The sequence below is a fragment of the Dipodomys merriami genome, unplaced genomic scaffold, assembly GCF_024711535.1.
Source record: "Dipodomys merriami isolate MVZ:Mamm:240054 unplaced genomic scaffold, mDipMer1.0.p SCAF_3, whole genome shotgun sequence".
Taxonomy (NCBI): Eukaryota; Metazoa; Chordata; class Mammalia; order Rodentia; family Heteromyidae; genus Dipodomys; species Dipodomys merriami.
Window position 1 is genome coordinate 57,288,508 of NW_027204492.1, and position 26,006 is coordinate 57,314,513.

Consider the following 26,006-nt stretch of genomic DNA (forward strand, 5'->3'; position numbering starts at 1 on the left):
TCAGGTCATCTCTAATCAATCTTTATCTTCCTCACCTAAAATTGTCTAGCAAAAGCAGGTTTCTGTGTTTTACTTTCTCCCAATATCTTATGTGACTACAGCATGGCCCCAAGGATTCCCTCTATTCACTTAATTCATCAGAGATAGAAAAATGTACCAGAATTACGGGGAATGCTTTTTTCTAAATCATTTTTATTCACATGGTGGTAACATCTTGCTATAAATGCAGAGTGCTAGGTGCCACAATTTAATCACAATGTGCATTTCTTTTGTTGGTTGTGGGGCTTGAACTCTGAGCCTAGGTGCTGTCCCTTAGCTCTTCAGTTCAAGTTGAGTGCTCTATAACTTGAGCCAAAGCACCACTTCTGGTTTTCTGGTGGTTAACTGGAGATGGGTCTCATGGACTTTCCTGCATGGGCTGGCTTTGAACCGCAATCCTCAGATTTCAGCCTCCCAAGTAGCTAGGATTACAGGCATGAGCCACTGGTGCCTAGCCAGAATGTGTATTTTAACCAGCTACCTAGCCCTCTATAAACATTTGAGGACCACTGGTGTAATACAATGCTAATAGATTTTGTTTTCTGTTGTTCATTAATGAATAGTAATTCAGCAGGTAATCCTAGCTACTTAGGAGGCTGAAGTCTGAGGACTGAAGTTCAAAGCCATCCTGGGCAGGAAAGTTTGAGACTCTTATCTCCAATTAAACTACCAAAAAGCTAGATGCAAAAATTTCAATGACAGCCACCAGGCTCTGAATTCAAACCCTGGGACTGGTACAAAAATATAAATCAGTTGACACAGCTTTCACTAATTGTGCTATACATCTAAGTATATACATTCTATTAATGCTGACTAGTTGGAAAATAGTGAGACTAATTTTAGAACTCTAGAATATTTGAATCAACTCTCATTTGACTAGAGGTTGGGAATATAACTACATATATTCATTTCTCATTTGTCATGTCAACCAGGTTAAAAAAATCTTTTGATTTCTTCATAATAGTAAATTTCAGGTCTTAGGATGAGCATCTTCATTTATAGCATTTCATACTTTTAGTAAATAATGCACATTTTTGAGGAATAAATGTGTATAAGCTAGCAAATAATGTACATTCTTGAAGAATAAATATGTCATCACTTCTCAAACTCTTAGATGTTAAAAGGGACCAAACTACCCAACAGTAAATTTAAGAGAAAAGCCTTTTAATAAGGAATAAAATTTTCAACACTTTAAAGAAACTCATAAAACACAAGTGCAATAAATGCTTTTTATTGTATGCTCATTTCACTGAGTAACATTTAGAAATAATAATTCCACATAACAGTGATGTTCTTATTTTACAGCGTGTACATCATTTACAGCCACATAACACACATTTTGGTAGATTTTTTCCAATTTAATATTCTGAAGTTAAGAAAGATTAAAAAATTTTCGTTACTGATTCTTATCTGGTGCAAAAACAGAAAAGTGATTATCATTTAAAACACAAATTCACAATATAACATGAACTAAAGTACATTTTAATTATGTTGAACAGCTGAATGAAAATGAAAGCAACTAAAACTTAAAAGCACACACCATATGCATTACATTTATGAACAGGATTTTCATTAAATTTCCTTAAACCAGCATTTAATATTAAGTGTCATTTTGATTTGCAGCATGCTAACACAAAGCGTTAAAGGGATGCATATTTTAAGTTTATACACTATAAACTGAATATCCACCTCCAAACTCTATTGGCAGCATGTTCTGTTAAATACTGTGTAAATACTGCCTCATATTGAAGATTTATGTTAATAATATGGTATACTGATGTTAAAAATCAAAAATTTCAATAATGGCATAAAATTGCACCTTTAAACATTAGAGCAAGTAAGACTAGAACAACCATACTTGCTAAGACTGTCCTAAAAAAAACTATATAATATTTAAGAAACCTCTGTGTTCTCTCAACTTAACTTTTAGATCATTAAGAAATATAGTACTGATCTTTGTTGCAACACCACAGTTGCATCCATTTTAGAAAGCCGCATTTGACTCAAGACTCAAATATACTTTTGTTATATATGACATACTGAACACTACTTGAACATGTGAAAAAGGGAACTTCAGTCCTTAGATTTCACCTCAGTTTTCAGTACAGAATGCTAAACATCCTATCCCATGATAAAATATTAGCAGCACTGAGATTATGTTTTTATTTAATAGCACTGGATTCATCTAACTTTTTCCAGTGAGATTTCTTTTAATGAATACACAAAGCTTTCACAATTCTGGAATTCAATGTCTAGGTACAATAAAAAGGCTCAATGACTAAGTGACCGATGGATGACTGCATTGTCTTTCCCCAACCTATTTATAAAATTGCATAAAAGTGAGGCTTGCTGGCTAGAGCAAAGCACTGCAATTTTAAATCCCACAATCTTGTACTCTCTTTTCAGAAACATTTGTCTCTAATGAGATCAACCAAATAAGGTTCTTGGTCTTTACATTTCCCCTCTGCAGTTTAGTTATGCATATAATACTAGTAAGTAGACACTTAAGTCTTTCTGCAACCTTTCTATGGTGCTTCTGAAAATCATTAAGTAACTTCCAAAGGGCTATGAGATTCCCGTTAATCCAAATATTTTAAGATCTTTAATACAAAGAATGTAAAGTTATGGTTTGATATCAAGGTTACAAACCAGATGAAAAAATGATACTTTCCTCCCAAGTAGTATATCTCATTTTCTAAATAGCTTCTTTATGTTGATCTTATTACATAAGAGCCTCCTTGTGGTGTCTCATAATATGCTGATTTTTTTCTGATGGTCTTCGGAATCCTTTCTTGCAGAATTCACACCTATGTGGATAGTCTTTTGTATGGATTGATATCACATGCCTTTTAAAGCCAGATGCATCTGTAGTGCTGTACTCACAATACTCACATTGGTAAATCTTCCTTCCTGTATGGGTCTTCATATGCTTTTTGAGTTCATTCTGCTGTCTGAACCCTCTCTTACACCTTTTACACTTCAATGACTGATCCTTGGTATGAACCGAAAGGATATGACCACTAAGAATAAATGGATCTGATGTTTTAAAGTCACAGTGCCTACATTGATGAATCTTCCTCCCCTTGTGAATATCACTGTGTTTTTTAAGCTCTGAAGGACGGTGGAAACCTTTATCACAGACATCACATTTGTGAGGAAAGTCCTTGGTATGGACAGATATGATGTGCCGCTTAAGGTCACTTGAGTTGGTGCTCTTATGTTCACAGTGAGGACACTGATGTGTTTTATGTCCTTGAAACAAATCCAGATGGCGTTGAAGCTCCCTCTCTTCACCAAAGGCTTGGGGACAGTGCTCACATTTATATGGTAAATTGTTACCATGCTTAGACTTAATGTGAGTTTTCAGATTTGATTGGTCTGCACATCTGAAGACACAATACTGACACTGATATGGCTTCTCACCAGTATGGGTTCTCATATGTTTCTTGAGTTCAGAAGGATGGCGAAAACCTTTTCCACACTCAACACAAACATGAGGAAAATTCTTGCTGTGAACAGCCAGCAAATGTCTGTTCAGCAGTCCTTGTTCGGCAGTTTCATAGTCACAGTATTTGCACTTATGCATCTTCGGCTCCTTGTCTCTTAAGATAAGTTTGTTTGAGCTCAGTGGACTAGCCTCTCTGTATCTTCGTGTATACTCTGTAAATTCATGGGTTTTGTCAACTTTGTTTATAAGCTTATGGCTTTCTAAGTGGTTATGGAAACTCACTTTCTTGTTAGTTGTAAAGTCACAGTCAGTACACTGGTATTTTTTTCTCATCAAATGATCAGGATGATTCTTCATGTGTCTTTTTAAGAATCCTCTGGATTTAAACTTTTTTGTGCAAATATGACAAGGGTATACTGTCAGGGGCTGTCCATCAGGACCTATTATAACAGCTAGATAAAAAAAGAGAATATTGTGATATCTGGTCAGAACTTTCTAAAGGATTTTACAACAATGGTACCCAAACTAAATGACTACTTACCTTGGGAAAATACTAATTGAATGAATTCTTATCAGATAAAACTGAAAATTACAAATAATTTATGTGCTGGTTGCCAGTGGCTCACACTTGTAATTCTACTAGTTAGGAGACTGAGTTCTGAGGAACATGGTTCACAACCAGCCAGGGCAGGAAAATCTGTGAGATTCTTATCTCCAATTAAACAGCAAAAAGCTGTTGCTCCACCAACCCTGAGCGAAAAGCTAAAGGACAGAGCCCAAGCCTTGAACTCAAGACCCAGTACCTACATAATAACAAAAAATAATTTAGGTTAATTCATGGTACTTTTTTATTTGTTTGTGCCAGTCCTGGGGTTTGAACTCAGGGCCTGGGCACTATTCCTGAGCTTTTTCCTCTTGTAGCAATTTACCACTTACAGTTTTTTGGTAGTAAATTGGAGATAAATGTCTCACAAACTTTCCTATTTGAACTGGCTTTGAACCTCAATCCCCTGATCTCATCCTCTTGAGTAGCTAGGATTACAGGTGTCAGCCACCAAGTGCCTAGCTCAGCGCTCAACTATAGACTACTAATCTGCCAAAACATTACCATCAATTATACTTTGAAAGCCAGATTCAGAAAACTTTTATTGTTAAACCAATTAGGGAATTACTTTTTAAAGTATCTTTTGAATGAGGGGCAAATATAGTTGTTTTATTAGTTGCTATTGTATACCTTTAAGTGTAGATAGTCAAAACTTCCCAACTGTAAGAAAACAGTTATCTATATAATACACAAAGATCTCCAAGGGAAGTAAAATTACCTTGTAAACAACTGATTTTTTTTTTTTTTGGTCGTGGGCCTTGAAATTTCGGCTTGGGCACTGTCCCTGCACTCTTCAGCTCAAGGCAAGCACTCTACCACTTGAGCCACAGCACCACTTCCAGTTTTCTGGTGGTTAATTGGAGATAAGAGTCTCACAGACTTTCCTGCCTGGGCTGGCTTTGAACTGAAATCCTCAGATCTTAGCCTCGTGAGTAACTAGGATTACAGGCGTGATCAACTGATTTTTTTTCCTTTGGTTATGAAAATAAGAGTATGTCATGAGTTGTAAAGAATATTTTACCTGTTTGCCACTGCCTTGTTTCTCCTCTTCTCCTCTTCTTGACTTTTTGCTTAAGTACTTTATTGGTATTAATGCTGTCACAAATTTGAAGGTACTGTGCTGTTGTACTGTTTCTGTTTTCTAATGCTGAGTCCAAAGCATTTGCTGAAAAAATTGGTACACTGTTAAACTACACATATTTTGCCTTTTTTATTTTTGTTAGGTGCATTACTGTAAATGGTATGGTACCAAGTTACGTTATGGTCATCTTCTCTGTCTCTAGCGCGTGTGTATGCTCTCTCTCTCTCTCTCTCTCTCTCTCTCTTTCTCTCTCTCTCTCTCTCTCCTCTCTCTCTCTCTCTCTCTCTCTCTCTCTCTCTCTCTCTCTCTCTCTCTCTCTCTCTCTCTCTCCATCTAAAGTTATATGCAAATACTTTGAATAGGAAATTTATAAAATTAACTTCAAATATTGAAGTTTGAGGGTCTGTGTGCATAGCTCAATGGAATAGCATTCGCCTGGCATATAAGAAACCTTGACATCAATTCCCAGCACCGAAAAAAAGAGAAAAAGAGTGAAACTTCTGGGCTGATTGGTATGGCTCAATTGGTTAAGTGTCTGCCTAGGAGCTATAAAACCGAATTTCAAATCCCAGTACTGACAAAAATTCTGTCTGATCATACTAAAGGAATAAACTCATAAGATAAATTTATTATATGAAAAATTTAGGGCTGTATTTAAAAATCTTGGCACTAGACTAATTTTTCTACAAGTGAAGCTGATGAAATGAAAGGGATCTAGCAAGAAACATACCTTGTATCAGTCAGTGAGCCAACAGTCATGCTTAATTTGTGTAAAGCATAAAAAGAAAAATATCGTACACACATATGCTTTGGAATAACACATATGATGTGAAGAGTATTAAGTATTACATTGATTTTAGGGGTTAAAATAGATGTGGGCAAACATTTTACTGTAATTTTACTGGGATCAGTGCATAAAAAATACCATCTTGATGGGTGTTGGTGGCTCACACCTGCAATCCTAGCCACTCTAGAGACTGAGATCTAAGGATCATAGTTTGAAGCCAAGCCCTAGCAGGAAACTCCATGAGATTCTTATCTCCAACTAAACACCAAAAAGCCAAAAGTGGAGATGTGGTTCAAGTGGTAGAGCGCTAGCTTTGAGCAAAAAGCTCGTGGGCAGTTTCAAGGCCCTGAGTTCAAGGCCCAGGACTGGCAAAAAACGAAAAGTCAGTTTTTCATATATGATGTGATTCTCATCCATTTTTGTGAAATCCACATTTAATTCTAGTCAAATCCTCCCAAAAGTAGAAATAGGTCACATTTTTTTTCTCATGAAAAAACATCCATTTGATTAAGAGAAAAATATCAATCATGGAATAATGCTATACAGAGTATGCTTAACAAAAAATTCAAGTGGACACATAGACTTCATATAGCATTTTTAAACATTCAGTTTTGATACTGCTTTCATATAACAGATATTATCTCAGCTTATTGCCATCTAAACTAAGAAAATAACTCAACCCCAAGACAGATGTTGACAATCATCAGCAATTTTTTCTGTCCAAGAAATTTTTATTTTATATATTTTTTTCTATAATAGTATTTTACGGCTCATGTGGTAAACTGCCTGAACTTCTATGTTCAGGGATTTTAAAGTGAATTATATTCACAGATTTATAGATATGATGTCCATATATACATTAATTGTTTAGAGACAAACTCCTATGTAACTCTTATGCTCAGGCAAATATTGCAACAAATGTGTCTACAGTCACAAATTACTCTTTATTTACAAAGTGGTACATGAAACCAGATATTTAACTAATATCTTATGTATAATGCTCTCTTACCTGATGCTTGACAATCTTCATACCTTCGGGAAACTCTTCTTTCATCTCCTAAAAAAAAGACTGATTAAAAACTGACATGCTGACATTGACTACTAGCAGATCACATTTTAATTCATCAAATCTTATTTTCCCACCATTTGTTGGACTAAGGAAAATTTTTGTTGTGCTTTTCTATTCCCACATAATAATACAGACTAAAAATAAGGGTTACTATCAGGATCCTTTGACTTGTTAAAATCTAGAGCAGTTTTACTTTGAAAACTGAGTGGCTATTTGTGCAGAGTACCACAAGTACTGAAGATGTTCAATACATGTCTCTTGAGTGAATAAGCCTTTAGGAAAACCAAGGTTACATAAACTGATGCATTTCAACAACAAAAGCTTTCAAAGACCATTTTGTACAGGACATAAAATGAGATAAAACAGACAAAATGAGACAAAAATAGCCTGATAAATTAACCTTCCATTACATACGTTCTCAAAGATAAGATATGAATTTGTTTCTTTTCAGAACCCCACATTTATTATCTGGGGTTTTAAATTTTTTATTAAGTGTTTTCTAAAAAGAGATTGATTTTTCAAGGGCTACTCCTATTTAAGAAAAAGAAAATGTTTTATGGCATTCATTTATATAGGTAGGATTTAAAATAGATCCTAATGAAAAATGCATTAAGCATGGTTCAACTTAAATAGCACAAGATATGAAATAGAAAAATCATGTAAAGTAACTAGAGACGAATCAGTCTACAGCCAAAGCTTTGATTTTATTAGAATGGCGGCATTAGCACAGTATATTTAATGGCCTAAAGGCCAAGTAAATACATTTGTTATGTACTGATCAGGTGAAAAAAATGCCAGTGTCCTACCATATGATGCAGCCCAGACAACCGGGACAACTGTTTTATTAACATCAGAGTCCTCAAGCTGAGTTTCAGGGAGAGAAGTTCCTTCCTCTGCCCCTACAGTGACATCCATGTACACTTCATCTGCTATTTCAGCGCAACCTAAATTTTAGAAATAATTGCTTGTTTAAAACCCCAAATACGTAATTAAGGGTAAAATTTCCAAACACTTTAAATCTTTTCACTTTCAGGATTCCAGTTTGGCTCATCTAAAGATTTATAAATTTGGGCTGGAGGCATGGTTCAAGTAGTAGAGTGTCAGCTGAGCAAGCAAGCAGAGCAAGCATAAAGCCCTAAGTTCAAACGCTGAAACTAGTAAATACATATACATATAAATGAAAAATTATAAATTTAATTTAAATTTATTCTAAGTACTTTCAGAAGCTAATGCTACTGGGATGCAATCATTTCCTCAAATTCTTATGCTCCTCTTAGAACCACATCTTACAAAAACAGCTTTTTGCTTCTGAGATAATATCTGTGTAGCTCAGACTGGCCTCAAATTTGTGATCCACCTCTCTCAATCAAGTGCTGGGATTACAGTAGTATGTCATTATGCCCAGTTCTAAAAATGGCTTTTAAATTATATAAAACGTATGTGCTTGAAATATATTGGCTGATTTTACAGCCCATAAACTGTTACATGTTTATAAAAATGGTTACATTAATTTGCCTGACAGTTCTTAGGAACTCAGCAAACTTTTCCCATAAAAACAATGCTAGAAAAATTTTATGCTATCCTACATACTATTTGTAGTACTATACATGTAATGAAAAAAATCTAAATATTAGTTGACTAAAGTTAAAAACAATTAAAATTAATTATGTATGTGTAGATAAATACACATACATATAAACATATGTAAATACAAAATGCTGGTGCCCAAGAATATTTGGCTACCTTTTGAGAACCTGGAAATTAAGACTATTAATTAAGGAGAAAACAAAAATTTAGTGGGGCACATTAAAAAAAATACATTCAGGCAAAAGTACTTAAACCTAAGAATAACTTTACTTGAAAAATATGTTTGCATTTAACCTGGTAAAAAGATGGCTTTAATTTACATATTTTCTTTGGTTCAAATATTGGAATCTTCTTATTTTCTCAGAAGAGATATGAAAATAAATGTGGGAGAAAATATCCCTCTTCTCCAAGGTCTCTCTTCTCTCTAACCAGAAAGAGACACAGGTCTAAGTTTTCAGCACACAAAATTCTGGCCATCAGCCAATCTAAGCCTCAGTCTTCTGACTCCTATTTTGTTCCTTTCCTGACCAGTGCATAATAATAATTAAAGAATTTAGGGACTAAATCAAAATTATTTAATTAAACTCTTCCTCTTTAACCTGTAGTCATTTATTTTGATATTTTCACTATGTATTGACTGATATTGTTTGGGAGTAGAATCTGTTTGCCCATGGCATCTAGGGAAGGAGATATGAAGGAGAGCTAACAAATGCAGCATAAGGTTAAGCACAACGTTGTTAAGGTAGTACTGTGAAATGAAGTTCTTGCCCTTCAAGGGCCAATCAAAATTGTACTTTCTCAGTATGGCAAAGAAACAAAAATAGCCTTGGAGAAAGGCTGAATACTGAGGGGAAAAGAAAGTGGGCAAAGAGCAAAATGTCTTCATAAAAAAATAGGAAGCATGGCAGGAGAGCAAACTTAAGATTTTATTTTACCTTGTGAGCCTCAACTCTTGAGATAATCCTTCAGAACTACTTGGGGAATATCAAAAGCATAATAAATCAAGATCCTGGGAAATGGGCTCTGATGAATACTTACATACCTAACCTCTCAGTGACAAAGAACAATGCTCACTGCCACATGGAAAAAAATGCTGGCAGCAGTTAGATATGAGTTCAAATTCTGGTTTCCCCATTTAATACTAGAATAATCTTCAGTAAATTATTTTCCTTGAGCTTTTCTTTCTTCCAAAAAACAGGCATAATACTATCTATTTCAGAGATGAGGTACTGGAATTAAATGAGATAATATATACAACAAATCTAGTAACATACATGCCAATACTAAATTTCCTATATATCTGTGAGCTTCATTAAGCAGGAACTATATTCTGCTCCTCTCTGTACTGGTAACACATTTTCCAAGATACAGAATTCATGTTTGCTGATCTGAACATGTATAAAAGGATGGTCAATAGGACCCTTCCTTTTATATATTTGTAGCAAAGTATCAGGCTGGCTTGGCTTCTTGAATATTGTTCTTATATAGAGCGTCTAACTTGAGATTGCTTGATTCTTAAAATTGTACAATTGATACTTCTAAGTCAATACAGGGCCCCTTTCTCCTTACTGATTTCATCCTCTTCTTGAGAAGAATCTTTAACTGCCATGTAAACCATCTTCTCTCGTTGCATTCGGCTCTGGTCAAGCACTCCAGCTACAGAATGTCCACTGGTATACTCACTCTCTGTGACAATTTCTGTTCCACCTTAAAAAAAATTAAGACAGGTATCAAACAAGGAAGCACCATGGGATATCTTCCCATATTTATAAAGATATGTAAGAAATATTTTCCCTTAGAAATTGTTTTTTAAATTCAGAAATACAAAGTGCCAATAAAATGTTCCTATATACACTTTAAATCTTCAGTTCACAGCAGAAAAAAAATGCTAACACATAATGCTTATATTCCAAGCATCATAGAAGAATTTTACATATACTTATCCATTTATATCTCACAAAAGTCCTATTGCATAGATCTTGACATTATGGTCATTTATTTATGAGGAAACAGAGGCAGTTAGAGATTATGTACATCCCTGAAGGTCACTCAGATTAAGTGACACAACTATGATTAAAATGCAAATGAGAAGCTGGGTGTCAGTGGCTCACTCCTGTAATCCTAGCACCTCAGGAGGCTGAGACCTGACTTTTCATCTCTAATTAATCAGCAAAAGAGCCAGAAATGAAGGTGTATTCTCATGTAGTAGAGTTACAGCCACAAGTGGAAAAAGCTAATTGAGAGCTACTAGAATCTATGTTCTTCAACATTGTGCTTTCTCAGTATGGCAAAGAAACAAAAGTAGCCTTGGAGAAAGGCTGAATACCAAGGGGAAAAGAATCCATGCTATTAGAATCCATGCTCTTCAACATTCATTAGAATTTCTTTTTCTTAACCAAATCTTCTTCATTAATTTATTTTGATATTTTCAGCTATAGTATTTTACTCATGTCTAAAAAGACTAAGAATGACATATTCCACTTTCTTGATTTTCATTTAAATATTCATATATAATTTTTAAATATGCCATCCAAAGAACCTCAAAATTTGTGCTTTAAGGTCAATTGTAGAAGAGTGCCAAGAAAAGAAGAATTTTCATTTAAATTACAGCAAGAAGTTACAAAAAGTCTCTATACCTATTTCAACATCATCTTCAGCCTCCGCTTTGAATATATATACTTTGATCACTTCAGAACCAAAGCCATCTTCTTTAACATCTTCCTGTGAACCATCACTGCCAATTTTTAATGGTGTGTTTCCCATGTGCTCTAATTTCTCTCCAACATCATCCACTGCAAAATACAAGGGAGAAACCATTGCAGTCAAAAAGACCACTGATGTTTAGTGAACACAAATTATAGCTGCCAAGTGAAAGGATGTGTTCATCTCCTGCCCACCATATTAAAAATACTGCTTGGCATGGTAAAATAGTACAATAGATATACAGCATGGTCAAATCACACAGAAAAGTTTTAAGTTTAAGCATATCACTCAAATTTTATAGAAACACCATTGATTTTTTTAAAAGTGGTAGGGCATGGAATACATAGAGGGAAGACACTGCTTGAACATGACTATGGTCATAGCAAAATTTAATATCGTTTATTCACTGCTTAGGTCATGTACAGTATTCATGTGAGATTATAATTATAGTTAAAGCTTGAAGCACAGAAAATAAAATTGCTAAGTATACTTCAAATGTAATTAATATTCTCAGATACTTTTACACTACATTTGCAACAGGTGGCACTAGGACAGTGAGGTTTTGAATAAGAAAAAGAAGTAGAAATATTCATTTAAACATTACTTTCACATGTAATTCCGAAAGAAAGCATGTGTTGCACCAAAATCAATAAGCAGAAAAATTAGAACCATAAAAACATATTACTCATAAAATGCAGTCACATATCTCCCAAATTAAATAGCAGCTGCTTCTAAAACTAACATGAGAGATCTAGGTTTTAAAATATGGAAATACAGAGAACATCTAAATGATTTGATGAAAAAGGTTTTTCACAAATCACTATAAAAATAAAATCTTAAGAGCCAGGTCTCTGTAGCATAATCCAAGCTACTTTCGAAGCTGAGAATAGTAGTATAGTTTGAGGCTACTTTGGGCAGGAAAGTTCCAGAGACCCCTTTCTCAACCCATACCTGGGCATAGCAGCATGTGCCTATCATCCTAAGCTATATGGGATGCTGAGATCTGGAGGATCATGATGTCAGGCCAGCTAGGACAGGAAAATCTGAGACTCAGTCTCCATGGAAGGGAAGAGGGGTATAGTGGCACATATCTATGTTCCCTGTAACAAGAGAAATCTGAAAGTATGCAGATTGCAGCTTAGGTGTGTGCCTAGGTGGGAAGCTAGACCCTACCACAAAAATGATTAGTGAAAAAAATAGGGTTGGGGCTAGGCTCAGTGGTGTCACCTCAATTTAGTAAGCACAAGAACCTGAGTACAAAACCCCAGTACTACCAAAACAAAAATAAATTAATAAAATTTTAGTACTATAATTTTTGTTAAGTCAGTGGGATACAATCTAAATCACATCTGTATAAGTCTATATTTAGCAATGTAGGCTTTATTTCACATTCTTGTATAATAGAAAATACCTAAATGGGCACTTTTAGTCCTTATATACAACCGTGTGGACTCAGTATATATTAGAATTACAAAGAAAAGTAAAGTAACCATTTTTGAGAATGAGACAACTACTTATATTTTAAGTAGAAATACAAATTTTTGTCTTTTCCTCTTACAGTCTTTGAAAATAGCAGATATCTTACAGACATAACTTATATAATCTATGCAATGAATAATTATATTACCATGGTCATATCCAAGCAATGTATTTACTCTAAATATTATATGCCTACCATTCCTAATTTCAATTTTGTTCATACAAAACTAAATATAATCAAAATTAGAAGTCTACTCTTCCCTATTGTATATATCACATTGGAACATGTATAAATCATAAAATTCTGAAACTCCTAAGAATATCTAACAATCCTAGAACTATGAAAGGCAAATTAAAATGCATTAAAATGCCATAAACTGGTACTCTTAAGTTCCAATCTATTTACAAGAGGTTGAATAATTTACTCTGTGTGAAAGAGAACACCCCGGTAATAAAATTGTCTCTTTTTTTTGTTGGTCCTGGGGCTTGAACTCTGGGCCTGGGTGTGGTCCCTGAGCTCTACCACTTAAGCCACAGCCACTTCCAGTTTTCTGGTGGTTAACTGGAAAGAGTCTCACAGACTTTCCTGCCCAGGCTGGCTTTGAAATGTGATCCTCAGATCTCAGCCTCCAGAGTACCTAGGATTACAGGCGTGAGCCACTGGCACCCAGAGACTAAATGTTTTTATTCCAACTTAGTCCTCTAATTATGTTATTGTATATTTTGCAATTTTGGGGAAATAATGGGACAAATTAAAGCAAAAGAAAAAAGAGGATTAAATATGTAATATCATTGGTTTAATGGTTTCTCTTAAAAAGTACACCGAATTAAAAAAATGAGATTCTTTAAAAACTTAAAAGAGGCAGATGAAGTTTCCAGGGAAAAAAAACCCCACATTTCATTCTCATTCCCTCTGCCCCACCTTTGAGACTCATTCTCTATGTAGCCTAGCCTGTGATCCTCCTAAACTCAGCTTCCCCTATCATGGGATCACAGCAATGTGCCAAACCTGGCTTTCAAACACTTCCAAGTTAGATAATGCTTAACATACCTACAATTCAAGATTAACCTATTATTGTAAGTTATGCAGTATTCAATACCACAGTGGTAGAGCGCAAGCCACAAACAAATCAAAAAAATCAAGTAAGAGCATGAGGCCCTAAATTCAGACCCCAGTACAGGGACAAATAAATTCCTAAAGGAAATATAAATTTTTTATGAATTCATTTTTCTAAATTCATTTTAAAACATTGGAGTGGCTCATTATTAAGGCATTTTCCCATTCCAATAAATATTTGAAGAATGTTAGGCATTTTTAAAGAAAAAGTGTATCTGAGACAACATTAAGCAGATATGTTTATACTATATTAAATTAGATGATACTTAGCACAAGTGGGAGAATCTAACTGTGCTAAGATAAAGTGTTTGTGAGGTTTGCACTAAACATGGATTGCAATTCAGATGAACCTCACACTGACAGAAGACAAATGCTCTGACTCTAAAGCTTACCTCTATAATGTTTTGGAATTCCAGAATAAGACAAGGGTTTGTTTTAATTCTTTAAATTCCAGAATAAGATAAGGGTCTGTTTTACTTCCTTAACTTTAACTCTTAATTATTTTGAAAATCTCTATTTTGGGGAATAAAACAGAGAAAAGGACCTCTAAGCTTAACACTGAGGTCTTTAAAGACACTGTAATCTTCAAATTCAAGAGACAACAGAAATTAAGAAGTATAAAAATGAAGAAGTGAAGATTAAGGAAGAGATGAAGGGAAATTACAATAAAAGAAAATGGAAATGGTAAGTGTAAATGGGTGCAATGAGTACAATTTCAAAATTAGTCAAGGATATGAATATTTGAATAATGAGTATATAAGAAAATATATAATTTGTATATTTGTGAGCATCATTTAACACAAAGTAATTGAGTTTTAAATATTTTTTAATGTTACTGTTTTTTCTTATTCATGATTTAGGAGATTAACTTTTCCCCAGCTCTAAATTCCCCTTCAAATTACTCCTACTACTGCTCCAATGATATTCAAACAACAAAATGTTCTCTTTAATGGTCAAATTCTATTAGAACAGAAGGTTCCAAATACGTGTACTCAACATATGTAGTAAAGATAAACACTCTACCTTAAAATATTTCATGCTAGTTTGAGAAATACTGTTTAAAGGTGAATTAACTGTATTTTAATGCAGAAATAACATCAAATTGTGCCATATTATTTTATGACAAGTACAACTTTTTAATAACAAGATATAAATATGCAGTTGCTTTAGTAATGCACATGCTCAAGAATCAGTAATAATGTTTACACAATCTTTTAGTAACTTAATTCATTCTCTTCAAAACAATATAAAATATCCACATTCAGATGTGCTTATGGAAGAAAATTTAACATGCTAGATCTTATAATAATATTTGCAAGTTAAATAAATCTAGCTTTTTTTTAGCTTAAATGCACTCATACACATACAGCACACAATAACTTTGTATACACACACACACACACACACACACACACACACACACACATCTTTTCTGGCAATTCCCTTACCAGTCAATAATTTCTGTATTTTAAAAGGAAAAGCACAATAATTTTGCCTGGAAAAAAAATCACGTCTTCATACAAAGAGTAGATTTGCTTTTTAAAAATGTTTCACAATAACGTATCATGAGATACTTATTATCATTGATGCTATGAAAAACCTATGAATTAAAATGAGAACAAAATATTTTTGTCTTCTTTCCTTTAGGTAAAATGCTTTAAAAGACTCACAAAGCAGTTTGAAATAAATTGTTAAATAGTTGTACATACTACATACACATACACACACTCACACACACATGCACACACACACACACAGTAAAAGAATATAAACCTGAGGAAACTGCAAAACATGAACTGACTATATTTGTTTCAAGTACGGAAAAATTCATTTTAACTTTTTAAAAAAACACATTATGGTTAAATCCTTATGCAAAGTGAGGTGACTATTCCAGGGCTTGCCATGTTAAAAAAGGAAAAAGAAAAAAGAAGGAAAAACTAAGAAGAAAAAAAGAAAAGAAAGCAGAAACCAGGAGCTGGTGTCTCACATCTGTAATCCTAGCTACTCAGGAGGCTGAGGTCTGAAGAACATAGTTCAAAGCCACTCCAGGCAGAAAATACTATTACGACTCCTATCTCCAATTAACCAGCAAAAAGTTTAGAGATGTGGCTCAAAGTGGTAGAGCCCCAGCTTTGAATGAAAAAGCTAAGAGAAGAGCACATGTGTGTGTGTGTGTGTGTGTGTGTGTGTGTTTGTGTGTGTGTGTGTTTGTGTGTGTGTGTGTGTATTTAAAAAGCTGCAGCAGTTAATATTCATGTTGAACTTTCCAAATCTATTTCTATTCTGAGATTAATAAATTGCCTATTATGCTGTTTTGGGAAAATTAACATGAGTAAACTCAAAAAAGCATCTCAATACAAATTATCTTTGAAACAATTCTTTTTCAAGACTAGCTCTATAGTTTTTATTGATTATATCCTCCATCTTAGGTAACCTTTCCATATTAGATAAATTAATATCCCAAGTAATTAAGCACTTTATACTTCACTTACGAGATATCATTAAGTAGTCTTCAGAAGTGCTCTTGACATCAACATCGATGTCATTGTCATCATCATCATCATCTTCGGTTTTTATGGTAACTGTAGAACCAGGAACACCACCAGCTGCCTGAATCACAGTTTCCGTATCTGAATTGGTGACAAGAACCTCCTCTGATACCATTGTGGGAGAGTCAACTCCTGAAACACAATCTTGAACCACATGTTCCAGGTGTCCATCAGGACCAGTAACAAGATCAGCCACAAAAACCTGCTCAGGTACCCTAACAGTTTCTGCAATTAATTCAGAAGTCAAGATGTGGTCCCCATCATCTTCCTCTAAATCTTCTTCCATGGCAACATCTGCTTCAAGCACAGCTTCAGGAACAATGACACCTTCAGTTACTACATCGGTCTCTGTAATGATATCGGGCCCATGGACAACTTCAGCTGCAAGGCCATGGTCAAGAGTTATCCCATCATCTGTGACGACATCAGAAACTAATACAGCTTCAGGAACTGACACAACAATATGGTCTCCATCGATATGTGCAGTGCCAGCCATTCCAGCCACTATAATACAAACAATTATCCAAAAAAAGGTAAAGTTATTTTATTAATTAAAAGTTTTACTTTTAATGTGACAAGTGCTCTTAAATATTTCTTAAATATAAATTAGCCCATGTCAAATATATAATTTTAAGAGCACTGCTGAATAGTTAGCTGAAATAAAAAAATATATCACTAACTAGGAAGTGGAGTAGAGGTGAGCAAAAGAAAAATCTAAATTAAGACATTAAAAATAATTTGTCTTACGTTAAGTAAAACAAAAGGCATAATGAGACATCATTACACTCCAATTGAAATAACTAAAATTTTAAAAAAGCAAGGTGATGAGGATGTGGAGAGAACCTGGAATGATGGCTTCTGTGTTCTCAATTGTAATGTAAAATGGCAACAGCCAGTCTGCCAAACAGCTTGTCAGTTTCTTACAAAACTTAAAATCACTTACTATACAAAACTGATCCATTGCAATCCACAGTACTTTTCCTCAGGAAACTTAAAAACGTGTAAAAGAACCAAGTATTGATATATTCAATCTCATTGAATCATAAAATCATGCTGAGTGCAGAGTCAATCATCAATGAATGTGAAGCTGTTTAATGTATAAATGAAATCATTTATATAACATTCTCAAAGTGATAAAACTAGAGATAAAGAACAGAATAGTGATTATCACAGGTGGAGGTATGTATGAGTATTCAACAATAGGATAAATGTGTCAATGCAACAATTCTGTATCTTCATTGTGGTGGTGTTTTCTTGAGTGCACACCCACTTCCCCTACCTCTCTTACAATCACACATACACACACATACACACACGCATAAACATATATCAAAACTGGTGAAAACTGTGTCTGTAGTTTTACTTAACAGTACCGATGTTAATTATCTGGTTTAAATATTGTGCTACAGTTACATACGATGCCACCATTGAAGGAATATGAGTAAGTAAACACACACAAAACTCTATGTGCTACTTTTCCTACTTTCTGAGAGTCTATGAGTACTTCAAATTACAAAAAAAAAACTCAAAAGGACACAAAAATCAACAAATTAATGAAATATATATTATAGAATAAATTATAAACATGAAAGTCCCTGACCTTATTTAAGTGAAAAGAGTTAACTACTGGGAAAGTGGCTCAGTGGTAGAGCATTTGCCTCCCATGCATGTAGGCCATGGGTTCAATTCCTCAGCTCTATATAAACAGAAAAAACCTGAAGTGGCACTGTGGCTTGAGTGGTAGAGTGCTAGCCTTGAGCTGAAGAGCTGAAGGACAGGGCCCAGGCCCAGAATTCAAGCCCCACGACTGACAAAAAAAAGAGTAACTATATCCCAAACCATATTTCAACTTATTTTAGACTAAGATTTAGTCTAACAATAGGAAAACTGCAACAGAAACAAATCTTTAATGTTTTCCTTGAGCAGCATTTAAATACACCTGCCCTATAAATACCATATGAGCTAGACTTTCTTCATGAGGAATTTCAAATTCTGCCTTCCAATGTGTACATATATATAGACATATAGACATATAGATTTAATTTTCAATACAACTACATAGGTTAAGTGTTATCATCCTCATTTTAAATAGGAGAAACTATAGTTTAGAGGTTAAATAAACTTGACCAAGGTTCAAAGTGGGAATTTAAAAAACTATTTGATTCTAGACTGACTTTTTTCCACTTGTCTAGGAGGAGGCTGGATTAATAGAGATTTATAAGATTAACCAACTGGGACATTACTAGAAAATAGCGTGAGGGAACAAGACTGCCATGCACAAGGCACAAGGTTCAGCTGACTGCACCACAGGAAAAGTCTATGGCCTAGAAACTCATTTATATTTTAGTCAGTTAACAGCACCAAAATATCATTTGGTTTTCACTAATCTAGGGAATTATAAATAAGAAAGAAATATTTTAAAAATAAGATCAGTGAAAAAAACAGGTAATAATAGTAGTCTTGATTACAAATATTTCCCATTTCAGTATGTAGAACCTCATCAAAATGATAGCATAACATTTGTTTTTCTCAACAGTGGTCTGTCCTGGTCCGCTATAGGGCTATATTGCTATTTAGGTTCCAAAATAACATGACTTTCACAACATAAAAATCTTAAACACCTATTAAAATCTTGTCACAAACCCCAAGGCCAATTATTATACTAAGACACCAACAAAATTGTTATATAAAACACAACTTAAGCATTTAATATCAATTAGCCACAAAATAAATTGATTTAAGAAATTCTAAATTAATGTTTTAGATTCTAAAATACAGTAGCCAGCCATACCATACTCTACCTTTGTCTGTATTTCACAAATAATTTATGAAATTACAATATCTAAGTTTTCAGACTAACAGAAACTCAAAAAGAATGCATCAATCTTCTAATGAAATTCTAAAAATTGGATAAATTGTTTGGGTGCTACTCAGAAGGCTGAGATTTGAAGATCATGGTTCTAAGCCAGCCCAGGTAAGAAAATCCATGAGACTCCAACAAACTACGACAAAATCTGTGGCTCAAGTGGAAGACTATTAGCATTGGGCAAAAGAAGCTCAAGGACAGCACTCGGAACCTAAGGTCAAGCCATAGGACCAGCACAAAAGAAAAATGTATATATAGTAAATTAAGCACAAAAGACTGCCTTACAAGAAATCTAAGTTACTAGAACCAAAATTTCCAAAAGTCCCCTTGGCAAGTTTAGACTTGACACCTGCACTTCATGAAATATGTATCATTTTGATACAAACCAAAAAGAAATAAAATATTAAGATATAATAAAAATTTAATTAAACCTGAGATTTGAGGATTGCAGTTCAAAGGCAGGCCAGGCAGAAAAGCCCATGAGACTCACCTCTAGTGATCCAGCTTTTTTGTGGCTTTTTGCCAGAAGTGGAAGTGTGGTTCAAGTGGTATACCACTCACCTTGAGCCAACAAACCAAAGTAACAGCAAGTCCCTGAGTTCAAGACCCAGTATTAGGACACACACACACACACACACACACACACACACACACACACACACACACACACACACACACACACACACAAAAGTATGTAATTGACAATTTTCTGGTAAGATCAAATTATAATTACCAAATGTATGATTTTGCCTCTATCAGTTTATAAGCATCTTACTTCTTTGAATTGATGAAACCATTTCCTTTTGCAGGTTTATTAATAAAAGCAACTTAAAATGTATTTTAGAAGGCAAAATTAACATTTCCTACATGTGGGATCTGATATACAGTATCAGAATGTGTGATCCAAATATGCACTTACTTGGAAATGAATTGAATTTTTATTTTCCTGAAACATATTACCTGTGTATTCTAGGTTTCTTTAGTTTAGCCTTCACATAGATTGCAAGAATTATTTTAAGACTACTGGCATGTAGATTTGTTTGAATAAAGTAAGCTCTACAAATGTTTACCGTAAAAGTAGTATTTCTTACAATTTACCTTCCTTAATTTATTTTTGATTTTTAGTATGGTTTTACTTTTATTTTTTGAAAAAAAGAAATACAACAAAGAAAATGCTTTACCAAAATCTTGCATAATCATGGTATGGGCCATTCTAGAGTCTGCTGTGTGCAATCCAAGACTTCCAACACCTGAATCCATACTTAGCAATGTTCATTCACAAATATCTGTAAAAAGAATGGTTTAAAAATAGTTCAAATACATCTAGCTCCAATCCTTTGTTTTGATAAAAATGCAATAGAAAATATGCCTCTCAACCAGGTATGCAAAGCTCATTACAAAAGAAATAAACAAACCAACAACCTCCCCCCCAAAAAAACCTTGATTAGATGCTGTATGTGACAACCATAAATAAAAGTAGGGAAGGTGGAAGTAAATAAAGCAAAGATAATGGAAAATGGTTAGGATGATGAGCTATTGAGAAGTGATAGAAACAAGCAAGAGAACAAAACTGCAGCATTGAGGTTGCAGTTAGAAAAGAAGGAAAAGAACAGATGACAACAGAAAATAGTTGGGATATTTATACATTACTAGAGGACTCAGATGTCTAGTATTAGTGACTTTCATCCAGTGGCTCTCATCCATTTCTTCCAGACCCAGATCAGCCCTGCAGCGGAGCTCTGCAGATAAACTTGTATTCACCTTTGGCTCTTGGAATTCTACTTATAATGTAAAATGTTTTATCCCAGTTTCCCCGGAGTTCTTTGAACCAGTAAGGACTTCTGGCCTCACTCTACTACATTCTCTTGTTTCACAGTTTTGAGGACTCATGAAACATGACTGCTTCCTAAATATGGTAAAGATAAGATCAATCATATACAAACATTTAGCAACTTGTTTCTCTCAGCATATCAGTCACTTATAATCATATAACTGATTATTTTCAGTAGTGATTAGTAAAATCATGCTAGCCTCATGACAAGTTCAAAAGCAAAAGGCTTAATAGTTTCATTTCCTATACTCAAGATCATATATTTAAGATTCTATGGAACATAAAGCCAGATGCCTTCTCTCAGTATATTACTTATATATCTGCATTTCCCATCAATTGTAAGAATTATAAGTAAATCAACCACAAAATACATCAATTCTATAAGGCTATTCTTAGACATATTTAATAAGGGGCTCTACTGAACAAGAGATGAGATTACATCCTTATTAAACCTTTGAGAAAGTTGCCATATAGGCATGCACTGGTGGCTCACACCTGTAATCCCAGCTATTCAGAAAGTTGGGTCTGAAGCCAACCAGAGCAGCAAAAGTCTGTGAGACTCTTAACTCCAATTGACTGTTAAAAAGCTAGAAGTAGAATTGTGGCTCAAGTAGTAGAACACCAGCCTTGAATGAAAACCTAAGAGGCAGTATTCAGGACCTGAGTTCAAGCCCCAGTAGCGGCATCAAAAAAGAAAGAAAGCTGCCATATAAGAAAGTTCTCTTGGCATACAAGAAGAATTTGTCAGCACTGTTTATAAACATTTGAATTGTGCAGATCTGTATAAATTCTGCCTAGATGGGTGCCATTGTATGTTTGAAAGCACCCCAAGCATTTATGGGAGCATGGTTAGTTTTTAAAATTCTTAGTTGTATTTTATCTTTTTATTTTCCCAAATACCAGACTGTACACTGTCCTACTATTACAGAAAATGAAGTCAAGAAAGAAGCCAAGAGAGTTCACAGTAAATCACGTGTATGTTCAAATAGATAGATTAAAAAGCCAGAACGACTTATTTTTAACTTAAAACAATGTATGTTTTGAACTTCAACTTGGTCACTAGCTTCCTCTAACCACATTAGCAATGGAACAATTATAAATATTTTAAAAGCTTATTTTTTACAATATTAAATAAGACATTAATTTGTTAATCACCTTTACGAACAGCTTGAAGAAATTGTAGATTTTCTTAAATATTGTAAAGTAAAAAGCTGCAGAAATTTATTTTTCCTCCCAAATTATGCCATTTTCTTTGGGAAAATGTTCTGTTTACCTATTGTAAAAATACAGTCAAAATTAGAGATCTTTAAGACATTTTGCTAGCAAATCTCTTATACAACTTAAGAGTGTTAACACTTCAACTTGTAGGATGAGGCTGGAAAGGCTTCATATGTTCAGATCTGTGTTTATCTTTAAACTAAGCAAGGAGATACCGAAGTGGGGGTGGTGGTGGTGGTAAATCTATGATATAAGCAATGTTACTGCATTTGACCACTTCATTAAACCAAATCCAAATCTTACTGTAAAAAATCACTAATACTTTATTTAAGAAAGTCAAAAGGAATCAACGGCAAATCCATACAGAAAAAAAAAATCCTTCCTAGCACGTTAAGAAGTATAAAAATTTTAAGGCAAAGTACATGTATTGGGGAAAGTATTGCAACGTATGCATGTAAAATAGAGAGAAGCACTTTTTTCATATAGGAAGCTACATTATAAAATTAATAATAAACGAGGTAAGAGCATATGAATTTGTTAAGTATTTAATAACCAATAGGTAGCTAAGCTTCTAAGACTTCTCAAGAGTATATTACATCGTTATTGAATAGGTAACCTATCAAGTCCATTTCAAGTAAACATGTTTCCATCAATGCGCGGGGGCGGGGGGGACAGGGAGTGAAGGGAAGAGAGAAATCACACAAAAAACATCTATTTTTTACCCGCATCTGTCTCCTCTAAAAAGCTCATCGAAACAACAAGATTTTCAGTGATGTCAACAAGGTGAAAGGTAGGAAGGAAATGGAAAGGAGGCAGAGGAAGAGAATGCGAAAGTAGTATTTGCAGAGATAGGGAGACAAAGGAGCCCTGGCAAGTAGCAGTATTGCAGCTTTGGACGCAGCCCTGTTCCCGCAGAAGTCTCCCTTTCCCACGACCATGCCAAGTTGCAATCATCGCCAACAGCACGCACACACGTGCCCTCTCAGGATGACCCATCTGACTAGCTCCTAACAGATCCAGCGACCCTTGGCAGTGGAAAAGACACGCAACAGACAAGAATACCCTTCCTCGTCGTCGTCCTCCTCCTCCCTCCTCTCACTTGGTGCAGCGGTCGCCACCGCTGCTACCCACGCGCTGTGCAGCCCAGCCCCTCAGCTCCTCCCGCTCGCTCTGCCCCGCTACGTGGGAGACGGCTGGGAACCAAAATGGTGGTGTTTTAGTGGAGGCGACAGCTGCCGCACACAGCACCCCCTCCTCCTCCTCTTCTCCCCCTCCCACCCAGCCTCTGACGGCTCCCAACTCCCCGATTCCCTAAAATGCCTGATTCCGTGCTGCCACTTCCTCTCTCCAACGCCACCACCCCTCGTGCATGGCAAACGTTACCAGTCGCCAGGCCGGGGGGCGGGGAGGAAAAAGAGGCGACCTGCTGAGGGGGTGAGGGCTTGAGGGAAAGGAATATGGGGAGTCACTGAGAGAAAATGCCAAGGGGAACGCCGCATTCTTCGCTTCATCGTTTTGTTTTCCGCCATTTTCCTGTCACCCTCAAACCACCGACGGCCTCCACGACGGCTCTGCTTCCTTGAGTCGAGCTTTAGGGGAAGCAGAGGTTGGCGAAGGGGGAAAGCCCTCACTTTCCTCCATTGCTGTCCTTTCGCTGGTAACTGAGGCGGAAACCTGTCCGCCCGCCGGAGGGTGAGGGAAAGCTTAGGGACTAGACGCCACTTCCATTGTTCCCTTACGCCCTCCCCTAAATGCTGCCTGTGAGTCTCTCCTCTCCTCACAGGAGAATCTGAGGGCGACGGACGCAGGTCTCTCGAGTTTCTCTCTCGGAGTCTCCTTACCTGTCACTCCCCGCTGCCTCCAGGGCCGCCTCTGTCGCCGCCGCCAGTCAGACTAGGACCGCGCTCTGCCTGGCTGCGGGGGGCGGCAGCTGTAAGGTCCTCGCATTCGGGTTTCGGAGGTTCCGCAGCCTGAGCCAATCACAAGCTACTCTGCGTCTAGGAGGCGCGCCGCCTCGTCCTCCTTTATATCCCGACTGTCTGCTGAGGCTGCATTACGTCACGCTACCCTTGCGGCAGGGTAGGGGGCCTAAAGGGGAGCGCGCGCACGCGCGTCAGCCTCCGACCGTGCAGCCCGCGCTGGGTTTGTGCTTGCTAGACCCCGCGGGACTTACAGCCGGGGCCGCTGCGCCGTTGGAGTTCAAGTGCGCAAGCCCAGATCCTGGGACGCCCTGGAGGAGTTTCCGTGGGAGATTTTCTGTTTTCCAGGTTTCCCATGGGAGATGAAAAGGGGGAGGAGGGGAAATTAATGACAGAGAGTGACCACTAGCTGAACCTCTAATAAATGTTAGATATACATACACACACACACACACACACACACACATACACACACACACACACACACACACACATGACAAACTGCTCTGATCACCGGGATAGGAAGTATGCTTCTTCACCAATAATATCGTTATATGTTTTGCAATTTGCCTCTCACCCTCTTTTCATTCCTTTTGGATTTTGTAATTGTACACAATTTGATGAAGAAAGTAAAGTGAACGAAATATGAAGGACTAAGGTAGACGATGGATCGAAATGTAGCCAGCACTAAATCTTGAATGTGTCACATTCCACTGTATGAGATAGAAGAACACTGAGAGACTCAGTGCATGTGAAGGAGCAAGTGGCCAAATGTAACAGAAAGTGAGGTGGGGGCTAGATTTCATTTAGAAAGTGCCTTATGTGCAAGGAATTCTCATTCAAAGTATGATCTTTAGAGACTATAGTATGACTTAAAAAGAAGAAATGTGTGATTCCCTTGAAATACAATAAACTCATTACTTTTGTGCAAATAATTAGAATGTTTACAGCTAAGACACACACATATAATATATATATATATATATATAAATTCTCCAGTTCTCTGTAATTTTGCCACTAGATGATTTGACAAAAATTGTAGAAGGAACAATGTGAAAGATTATGAAGCTCCTAACAGACACCAGCAGGTTAAACATTGTCTGTGAAAGGCCAGGTATAATATATTTCAATTTTGTAAATCACACCCAGGACCTCCTGAAAGCTGGCAAGAGTTCTGCCAATGAGCTACATCACTACCCTTCTAAAATATTTTTCAGATTTAAAAAGTCTCTCTTGTAATATATTATTATTGTAGCCCAAAGCAGCCATACACACTATCTACACAAAAGACCATCCAGCAGAACACAAATATTTCAATGTTGTTTTAGTATGTCATGAAAAATAATCCTTGAACTTTTTCAACTATTTAAAAATTTTAATTTCAGTTAAAAAACAAAACAAGGCTAAGTGTCCATGGCTCATCCCTGTAATGCTAGCTACTCAAGAGGCTAAGATCTGAACAGCACAGTTTGAATCCAGCCCAGACAGCAACGTCCATGAGACTCTTATCTACAATTAAATGCCCTCCCCCCAAAAAGACAGACTTTAAACTCCTTTGTACAACTACTTAAATGTGCTTTTTAAAAATTAACTAACCTTTTTAAAGCTGGAAGTGTAACTACAGCTCTTTAACTTGTAGAGTGCCTGCATTAAACAAAAAAAATAGCTAAGTAACGTACAGTGCCCAAGCCCTGAATTCAAGCCCCAGT

General features: G+C 35.8%; 1 protein-coding gene across 8 annotated transcripts; it reads right to left on the minus strand.

Annotated features, from left to right (window-relative positions):
* Nucleotides 1-1,254: 1,254 nt before the first annotated feature.
* Nucleotides 1,255-24,394, minus strand: Znf711 (zinc finger protein 711). Of its 8 annotated transcripts, none has more exons than XM_070040114.1 (11): nucleotides 24,220-24,394; nucleotides 22,316-22,433; nucleotides 21,091-21,235; nucleotides 20,511-20,615; nucleotides 16,407-16,967; nucleotides 11,252-11,407; nucleotides 10,185-10,322; nucleotides 7,835-7,972; nucleotides 6,969-7,016; nucleotides 5,113-5,256; nucleotides 1,255-3,939 (listed from the first exon to the last, which is right to left on the minus strand). In XM_070040114.1, exons 4-11 carry the CDS (start codon nucleotides 20,587-20,589, stop codon nucleotides 2,762-2,764), a joined length of 2,442 nt encoding a protein of 813 aa, XP_069896215.1. In that variant the 5' UTR covers nucleotides 20,590-20,615; nucleotides 21,091-21,235; nucleotides 22,316-22,433; nucleotides 24,220-24,394; the 3' UTR covers nucleotides 1,255-2,761. The 8 variants fall into 8 exon arrangements, with proteins under 8 accessions (XP_069896215.1, XP_069896213.1, XP_069896214.1 ...); XM_070040112.1 differs by having other exon boundaries at nucleotides 20,975-21,235; XM_070040113.1 differs by lacking the exon at nucleotides 21,091-21,235 and adding an exon at nucleotides 20,980-21,068 and having other exon boundaries at nucleotides 24,220-24,393.
* Nucleotides 24,395-26,006: the final 1,612 nt, after the last annotated feature.